The following is a 9,958-nucleotide window of genomic DNA, read 5'->3' as shown; positions in this document are numbered from 1 at the left end:
GATTATTTTAGAAAGTCAGATTTTTTTTAGAAAAGTCAGATTTTTTGGAAAAAGTCAGAATTTTGAGATTTTGAGAAAAAGTCTGATTTTTTTTTTTTTTTGAGAAAAACTCACATTCTTTAGATTTTTTAGAAAAAGTCTGATTTTTTAGAAAAAGTCAGAATTTTGAGATTTTGAGAAAAAGTCAGATTTTTTGGGGGATTTGAGAAAAAGTCAGAATTTTGAGAAAAAGTCAGGATTTTGAAAAAAATTCAGGATGTTTGATATTTTGAGGGAAAAGTAAGGATTTTGAGAAAAAGTCAGAATGTTGAGAATTGTGTACATGACGGGATGTACTGCTTTCTATTCCTCCATCTTGTGACTGTAACTCCCTCTCTTGGATATCAGCATGTGAAGGACACTGTTCAGGAACTAGTTGATGCTCTGTATGTGATGACTACTTCCATTCTGGAGAGGATCACAGATACATGGATCCTGAGATTCAAGCTCAAGCCGGTAACGAGTGATATTTTTCTAACAATATTTGTATTTTTGTATTCAGGATTGTGGGAAACGGTATTTGGATTTCTGTCTGTACAAACAAACTGAAAGATTGACAATAAAGTTGCCTTTGCCTGACCTGCTGTTCTGCACAGGGAGGTGTTTCCTGTGGACGCCGTGGCTTCCCTCCACGAAGGCGCTGGGGGGCTTGTGGTAGACGGAGGCCAGGGATCCGATGTGGCAGATGAGCTCGTCGAGGAGGGTCGGCTCGATCAGGTCCGTCTCCTCGGAGATCAGAGGCTTCTCCGACAGCACCACCTCCTTCGCGGTCACAGGGTCGGTGGACAGCAGGCGCCAGTAGATGTAGCCTCGGTCACGCAGGTCGGGGTTATCAGAGTCCTGCAGAGGAGACATTCACATGTATTCAGCGAAGGAGGGAGATCTTAGGGACCATCATTACACTAGCTGTTACTGTGGTGGAAGCTAAGAGGGAGGCACGTCAAATAAACAAACAATAATCCTGAAATAATGTTACAATGACATGCTACAGAAAGCTAGGATTCTCAGATGGGGTTATTTACGAATAAAAAAATAAATAAAAATAGTTGTATGTATTGATTTAAATTGAAATGCATCCGCTAAGAAAAATAGTCCGTTGTTACCGTTTGAAATACGTAGCAACGGCAGGAAGGCGGAGCTTTTTGATCACAGATTTGAAAACATCGCTGCTTGCTTTAAAAGTAGCACAACTCATTAAGTCAAACCTTGGGAAGTATCTAGATATCCCTGCCCTCATGCCAAAGGAACAGCACACTGAATATGTGTCGCCGTCTGATGTCTGTGTCTGGACCGTTGCGTAAAAAGGAGGGTTTCTGCCCCGTTGCTTCTCCGCTGTTTTCTTGGCGCTCTTGTCTTGTCAGTTGCTTTTTGGCCAAACTGTATTCAGTTAAATCGAACGGACTTCTTGAGGCAGATGTGAGCATCCTACAACGGTCAATAAGTGCTTGACAGCGGTCTGCCTGTTCTGGATTAACAACGTGTCACGTGTTCTGAATTGACCAATCAGAAAAGAGTATTCAACTAAGCCATGTAATAAACACCAATAAATGATCAATTGCTTTGCAAATTTCTCCACAAAATAACCAGAAACTTATTAAAAAGGTAGGGAAAAAAAACGGCTAACAGATCTTTTCAATTTCACTGTATTTTCACTTTGTTGTTTCTACTTTTATACGTATTCAATCAGTGTAATTTAACATTTTGAATCATTTTTTGAAAAACATGCAAAATAATGCAGCAGTGAAGAAATAAATCCTCCAACTGGAGCCAAGGTGCCGTGTCTCACCTGAGTGGCCAGGCTGAGCACCTGCTGCACCAGCTCCTGAGTCTCTGACGGCTTCTTCAGGAACAGCTTCACGATGGCAGTCAGCAGAGTGAGCTGGACCTGGAAATCAAAGCACACACTGTCATTATATTTTCAGTATAATATAAAATGAGTCAACCAGGATAAGATGTGGGACGTCCAAAGGTTACTATAAAGTGTGTAAAAGTGAAACATCCAAAAGTGTTGACCTGCAGCACTCAGCTGACAGACATAACGGAAACATCTACAAAGCATTCAGGAAAAATATACTCCATTGTGTGCTCCACAAGTTAAAAACATGTGGTTTAGTTTTAATTCTGGCTTTTGAAAATTGCATTATTTAAGATGCTGTGTCCCAGTGGCTACAAGGACTCTTATTGCACATTTTTCCTTCAGGGTATACGCAGGAATCCTGAAGTCAAATGTAAAACCTTTTAAGACCTCATCGCCACTTGGAGTTTTAACCGGTTACTTTGGCGACACAACTTTTACCTCACACTGACTAATATACAGTATTTATTGTCCCCTTCCCTCCTTATCTTCCAACTATACGACGCAGACTTGCATTTCCCCATAACGATGTTGCTTAGCAACCGGCGTAAACGGGCCTTCGCGCTATCAAGCAGTGAGCGAGCGATGTCCTGTTCAGATGACGTCAAATCCAACGGGATGCCATAAATAAACTACACAGAATCACACTACACACCTACGCAATGATTACATTCAGGCAGACTGTAGAATACAACCTCTTTGGACCATTTATATACTTATTGAGAACAAGCTACAAAATGCCGTATAATACTTTTTAAAAGCCTTCATTTCTTCTAAATTGATTTATCAACTTTTAATACTTGTTAAGACCCCCCGGACACGCTGTCCTTCCACTTCTCGTGTTTTAGTAATATGTATGTATTTTATATTATTATTTGATATGAAAAAAGTTGTTGATCTTTGATTCACCACACCTTCTGTTGTTTTGTGCAGTTCTCCTGTATAACGAGGTATTAACCGGCACAGTGAATGTAATATAGAGCACATACAGTCCTTTCCAAAGTCAACCGGGCTAGATTACTCTCAGATTTAGTTTTATTATCCGTGTAAAACAACCCTACTAACAAAAGGAGCCTTCAGGAGAGCAGAACTGATGGCTAGTAAGATGTGTGGACCCACCTGGGTGCTCTCGTCGTGGAAGCCCTCCAGGAAGCTCTCCAGCAGCTCGTCAGCGTTGTCGATCCTCTCGGCGTACTCGCCTACGATCCAGATCATCGCAGCGCGAGCGTCCGGCTCATCCAGAGAGTCCAGGTTCTCACACAGCGTGGCAATGATGCTCTCATACCTGAACAACAGCAGTGTGTCAGGCGTCAGGAGGACAATATACAATAGGGGGGTCAGCATCTTTTTGAAAAGTGCCGTAAAAAGATGGATGAATCACAATTTTTGATGAATATAGCTAGTCATTATTGTAACTAGTGATGAATCCAGAGGGAGCACTGAAGGAAAATGCAGATATATAATATGAGTGTTAGACCTTAAAGAGATTTATTGTTCTTGGGTTACATAAATATATTTTATGAATCGCTTTTATGAAAACCTGCCGTTAATACAGGTGCGTGGGAAAAAAAGAGATAATCATTTGAATATTCTTTAAAATTTGAAAATCAACATGATGAATTAAGCTTTTAGGATATTGGGTACCGCCCTACTGGTTCTCCAGGAAACAAGGGAAACCTACTTGTTGGGGTACTTGCGGAAGATGTCCCTGATGACCACGATGGCCTCCTGGACCACGTAGTTGACTTTGGTCTGGATCAGGTCCAGCAGAGTGCTGACACAGCGCTCTGCTGATTGCTGGAGTGAAACAGAACAGAGGCTTAAACAAGAGGAAACATCAGCTGACCAGGTCATGTCAATTTATAACGGTCAATCAGGAAAGAGGAGACTTGGCACACCTAAGATTTCTCAATATGACTTGACTTTTTATCAATCAAAACATCAGGACTAGACAGGAAACACTTTCACCATCAAGGAGACACTGAGTTATAATGTTTAGTCTCTGCTGAGAGGCTTTGATGTTGCTATAGTTCAAAATGCCCAGGTCACAAGTCTGACATGAATAAAGATCATTTTGCTGAAATGAACACGAGAAGACTTCGGCGTAGAGACCAGAATCGATGAAAGCGTTTCTCACCTCCACTTTGATGGCACAGCGTCCGATGGCTCGGACCGCCTTGCGCACAAAGTCGACATCGACCTCTGTGGCGTATTCCTTCAGCTCGGCCAGCACCTGAAAGTAGGACAACAGTTTTCAGTTTTGATTTAGTTTAATGGATTTTGTTCCAGTTGAATGTCTTTTAAAAAATGTACACATTCAAGCTTTAACTTAAGAATGGACAGGACATCAATTATTATACTAGTTCACTTCAAAGTAGTATACGTATGGGTATTTACACAAAAGGCAATGCTGTAAATGATAACTGTTCAATCAAAACTGTTTGGCAAATGATCTTTCTAACAAAGTTCCTGTTTAGTTTTATATCAGGTACCTGGGCAATGTTGGCCTGGGAGGCCAGGCGGATCATGATGTCCAGTTTCTCCAGCTTCACATAGATGGGGTCGTTGTACTTCACAAAGAAAACCTTGATCTCCTGCTTCAGGATCTCAGGCCTGCACACAGAGCAACACATGACATATTAGACTGTGGGGAGACCTGATCCTAAAGATACAAGTCAGAGAGAAAGGCCTGATGTTCTGAAAAACATATCATTATGTTCTTGGCCGGACATTTTTTATTTGGGTCACCCTCAAGTCAGAATCAGAATACCTTTATTAGTCCCACAGAGGGGAAATGTACATTGTCACAGCAGAAGAGCCACAGACAGCTTAATGTTACCTAAAAAGCATGCATAAAAAAAGTATTAAAGAAGTCATTTTCTAGTTAAATTCAGATATAGGACTTTTAAGGACATTCTTAATGCGCATTTGAAAATCAAAGAGAAACCTTCACAATAAACAAAATTAAGGAAAACAACAATTTTGCCCAAATTTGGTTCCCATGTTGTCACTGCCATAAGGCGCTTTCACACCAAGTACTTTGCCGTACTTAGTTCCCAGTACTTAGTTCCCAGTACTTAGTTCCCAGAACTTAGTTAATCAGAACTCTTTAGTTCTGATGAACTAAGTACTGATCGCGTTCACACCGGAATAAGTCCCTGGGGAAGGATTAGGCAAATGAAGCCGCTGACGTCACTTCTTCTTCTTCTGCTTTGGGTTTACTGGCAGGCCGCAAACAACTTCACGGCGTATACTGCCACCCGGAGTCCCCGGCCCGGAAGTCCCCGGAGTTGGGGACTGGCTTCAGTAGAAGCTGCTGGGACTACCGACACCTCCTCATCTCCACCGCTCCCATGTTTTCTTTTGTGTTGCCATAAATTAGTCTCTCTGCGTTTGTGCACTGGGCTAATGCTAATAATGCTAATGTGAGGATAATAAAATGGCGGCTTCACAAAACTTTTTTGGAGTTTTACGGGGCGTGGTTTGCAATAAGCCCAGCCAATCAGAAATAGGAACCTTTTTCTCCCATGAAAGTACCTGCTCTCTAGCAGGGACTGAAAAGGGGGTGAAAAGGTTTTCATGAACTAAGTTCTAGTTCCGGATTTTTTTGGTGTGAACGCACATTTTCGGAACTATATCGGAACTATACTGGGAAAGATACTCCGGTGTGAAAGCGCCTTATAGACTTCTGCTCGGAGTATCCCAACTAAAAAAACAATATGAGTGTTGTTCTGCTTTCTGTACTTTAGCTACAGGCTAATCCATAATATCATAAAAGGTAAGATAAAGTTAATTGAGTGACAAAAATACAGCTTCTATAATTTGTGAGCACGCACCTTTTCTGGACGATGAGGTTGATGTTCCTCAGAGCCACGTACTGGACCTCCGGCTCTCCGGACAGCAGGGTGACCAGCGGGGGGGACAGCTTCTTCAGAAGCGTGTTGTAGTAATCCGAGTCTTTGGGCAGCAGCTCCAAGAACTTCATCAGCACCTTCACAGCCGACAGCACCACGGCTGAGTTGGCATGAGACAGCCGGGGGGTGACTCGCTCACAGATGCTTCAAAAGGGGAAGGAGGGAAAGTTGAGAGTCAGTGAGGAACAAAAAACGTTGACAGGACGTGTGGAGGAAACTCTTAAGAGAAACTGATAAATGATTCATGGGCAAAGTTATGTAGGAACAGAGCCTCTTCATCCTCAGAGGAAAAAATAAGTTCTGCACCCCGAACACGGCTTACAGCATATATTCATGAAAGGAAACAGCCCACGGGTCCTACATCCCATCATTAAACAATAAAACCCCTAATCCTTAACCATTTGCAAATCCCCTCTTACACTTCCCTTTGCCCTCCTGAAATATAAATCCTGAACATATGACTGTTAACCACATATAAGATACAATTTAACAGTGTAAAAGGCAATCAGAGTATAAGACTATGTGTTTTAAATGATTATATATTATGTATTTATTTCAACAAGGACCATGCATACAAAAGAGAAGATATGAATTATGCCAGATTATATCTAATAGCTCATTTCCATCTGCAGTCCTGAGGCAGGTGCATAACAATCAACAAACAAAACAAAGATATGATCATTTGACACAACAGGGCGGTCAACCAGCACAAGCCCACATCCCATGCTCTGAGGTGCCGTTACCTTTGGGCCTCGCGCTCGTCCTTGGGGTTGTAGTTGGACAGGCAGTCGAGGATGAAGATCTGTCCCCACTCGGTGCACTCGTTGAGCGCGGTCAGCAGCTTGTTGATGTTCTGAGGGTTCAGGTCCAGCAGGTTGCTGTTGGGGTGAGACTCGCTGATCTCAGACAGGGCAGCCACTGCATTGGCCACCACCTGCGAGAAGGAGATGTGATTTTAATGTCATCAAAAACTGCACTTAAAGACCCCACACGAAAACGCTCCGAATACGATATCAAAAAAGTCTTCCCTTCACACGAGACCGCTCGGAAGCGCTGGAGACGCTGTAGTACATATGCCGGGCCTGTAAGTGGCGCTGTACTTCCGCCACAAAATACACCAAGAAGACCCCCGAGCATGGTTGCCCTTCTTTTTATGCCCCGCGGTAGATTTAGCAACATGTAGTTCATGTAATTCTCCATGTCCACTTGTTGCGGATGGTTGTGGTAGAGGAGCTGTAGATTTTGCACTAACATCTGTAGCATGGTCCGTAGCTACCGACAGTAGCTACTGACCATGCTACAGCAGTGAGCAGCAGAGGCGGGGCTATGGCTTCATCGTTATCAGGAAATGATCGTATATAGGGCGTACACACGGAGCCGTTTGGCCCCCCAGAGCGTTCCGGTTGCAGATCTATCCACCTTGGGACCCGTTATCGTTTGAGGGGTCCGTTTCCGCGTTTCCGTTACGGCCTCGTGTGAACGAACGGGCTATACGAAAGACAAAAGTAGCGGATACATACAACCCGTTTGCGTTCTCGTGTAAACAGCACCTGAAGCACAACTCTTCAAGCTTGTTATTTCCTGTTGAACTCCTTCCCTCCGAGTCATAACTCCGCCAGTTCTTACTGAAATTAAATGACTGTTCCATCATTTATTTGTTTTGTATCTAAATTAATTACATCTTGTGCTTTTTTCAGTCCTGCATGTATGAGTGTCCAATTGTTGAATTAAATGTTTTTGAAAGTGTCTGAGTTCTTAGAAAGTAGAAAAGTGCTTAATAAATGGAAGAATCTATATGTATAATGAAACTCTAGAGAACTAAAACAGTAGTCAAAACATTTCCTCGAACACAATTATTTTTGATCATTGTAAATTTGCATCACACTTTTAAAATGGTGCAATTGCTTCGGTGCCATGATGCAGACTGTATTGTGTAAAACACGTATCCAGCTTGTGATATACGTATATAGATATTTTACTGTAAACCTAGATTTTAACCGCCTCTTCAAACTAATTTTCTAAGCAAAACCGTGCCTCAAGCAACAGAGGATGAAGGCAAACCACTGCAATTCAAACGCATGCAAACCTGATTCAAACGCCATCTCATCCCAGAAACACCCCAGTTCAACCCTATGCCTCTAGATTGCGTAGTAGAGCGTCTACTACTCAATCTAGAGGAATAAGGTTAACATATATAACATATATGACATGCTGCCATTTGAATCAAGCTCAAGTTCCATGATGGTCTTCAAATAAAGTCTAGTCCTAATCAATTAAGGCTCAGGTATAAAAACATGTCACCTACCATGGGATTTGAGTCAGCGATGAGGTCCCTCAGGGAGTCCAGGAAGCCCTGGTCCTCCACCATCTGGGCGTTGATGTCATGCAGCTTGGCCACGCAGACGGCCGCCGTCTTCCTCACGTACGGGTCCTCGTCCTTCAGGCACTTCCTGAGCGGCTCACACAGATACTCGGTGATCTTGTCCACACGGATGCAGCCCATGGTGCGGACGGCCAGAGCGCGGATCAGAGGGTTGGGGTCCTCACAGTCCTGAGGGCGAGACCAGAGAGGCAGGTGGGGTTTTAATAAGATTAGATTTCACTGAGAAACAAACATTTAGTACCGTACTTTTCTCATAACTACTCTTAGATCTTAAAGTCATCATATCCTTTCAGATGTCTGTACTTTGTTATCCCTGTGTCATCTGTATACTGACCTGTGTTTATTTACATGCCTATTCATTTGATTGTACACTGCATCTGCCACCTAGACTGACCCTTTTATGTATGTGTAATGTTCGTTATATTTGAAAACTTCAATACAAATATTGTAAAAAAAAAATCATCTTTTTGTTTTAAACAAGATTCTAGGTGATTTATGTTTGATAATAACTACCAATACAGTTTCCACTGCAGCTTAGTTACTGGGCTCAAAGGGGAAGAAACAGATTCAATGTATTTTCTGATCTAATAACAGAAACAAAAAGGTAATGTTATCAATTTTCATGGATTAATTGATTTATCTGTGAAGCTCTGATGACACTGGTTTGTGGGAACCCTGTTAACTAAACTGTGGGAGACTACAGCAGCTACATTTGAAAATCCAACTCATTCCAGAATTGTCATAGATTGTTGACAGGGATTTATTTCAGCTGAGTGTAGATGAATTCAAAGTTTCAGATACACTGGCCCTATTATACACATACACACGAAAAACACAAGGTAAGTTGGCCCTGCCTTGACGAAGCTGTTGACGGCCATGATGGCCATGTCCGGCTGGCTCTTGGCGTAGTTCATCAGGTAGAGGTACACCAGCTTCTTCAGCTCCAGGTTGTCGGTCTGCATGCAGTTCACCACATCTGGGAACAGAGAACTGACAGCAGGGAAAGATGCCTCTGTTTAGTTCATCTTGTGTTTACATTGTGAGCAAGGTGATAAACAGGTCCTCCTAAGGGTCAATATTTACTCTCTCAGAAGTGTATGTACAGTGTGAAAGCTCAACCCTTCTTCATTTGTGAAACTTTACCAAACCGTTTTCAGATTGGTTGCTTTTTTCCCCCCAGATGTGGAAAGGTGTGAAACTGGGCAGAGTGGTAGATACTGTAAGTCTCCACATTCCTTACCTCCACCACCGTCTGTTCTCAATTAACTTTTCTCTATTAAGAATATTTAAGTGCACAGGCACAAAGTTCTTCCTTGCATTTCCACCCTATTTATTGATTTCCTTGCCCCTTGCTTTGTCTGTAAACCCTCAAACTGATCGATTGCTTGTGTCAGAAACCTGAAACCCATTGAACAGCTGTACAAGAGAGCTATCAAGGTGTTTGACAGAAAGCCATATTCATACCACCACTGTACCATCCTCGAAAAACACAATTTCTTGAGCTTTGACAAGTCTTTTAAATGTATGTGTTTTATTTATAAATGTTTACATGCCTCCCCCCCCCCTCAGGGGAATTTATCCACAAAAAACACACTGGACGCTGCACTAGGTCAGAAACCAGAGGAGACTCTGAAGTCCACCGTAGACGGACCACTTTTGGACAAAATGTCCTTTCCATTAAAGGCAGCTCTTTGTGGAATAGCCTTCCAACTGAGATACGGGATTGTCCACTCTCAATAGCTTCAAAGGTCAACTCAGAGAATGGTT

At 42.4% G+C, this 9,958-nt stretch overlaps 1 protein-coding gene across 1 annotated transcript in view; it reads right to left on the bottom strand.

Moving 5' to 3' along the window:
- Positions 1–9,958, bottom strand: part of LOC104952471 (AP-2 complex subunit beta-like) — a 33,566-nt gene that overhangs the window by 7,903 nt on the left and 15,705 nt on the right. The window contains exons 2-11 of the mRNA XM_010779291.1: positions 9,046–9,203; positions 8,114–8,359; positions 6,552–6,742; positions 5,731–5,952; positions 4,387–4,507; positions 4,032–4,127; positions 3,576–3,691; positions 3,014–3,179; positions 1,826–1,924; positions 620–879 (exon numbers count right to left, since the gene is read on the bottom strand). Of these exons, the coding sequence (XP_010777593.1) occupies positions 620–879; positions 1,826–1,924; positions 3,014–3,179; positions 3,576–3,691; positions 4,032–4,127; positions 4,387–4,507; positions 5,731–5,952; positions 6,552–6,742; positions 8,114–8,359; positions 9,046–9,203 (1,675 nt within the window). The remainder of the gene's footprint in view (positions 1–619; positions 880–1,825; positions 1,925–3,013; positions 3,180–3,575; positions 3,692–4,031; positions 4,128–4,386; positions 4,508–5,730; positions 5,953–6,551; positions 6,743–8,113; positions 8,360–9,045; positions 9,204–9,958) is intronic.

Source organism: Notothenia coriiceps, unplaced genomic scaffold, assembly GCF_000735185.1.
Source record: "Notothenia coriiceps isolate Sejong01 unplaced genomic scaffold, NC01 NC01_scaffold00020078, whole genome shotgun sequence".
NCBI classification, from domain to species: domain Eukaryota; kingdom Metazoa; phylum Chordata; class Actinopteri; order Perciformes; family Nototheniidae; genus Notothenia; species Notothenia coriiceps.
Note: the sequence above shows the minus strand (reverse complement) of the source record. Positions and strands in the feature narration are given on the sequence as shown.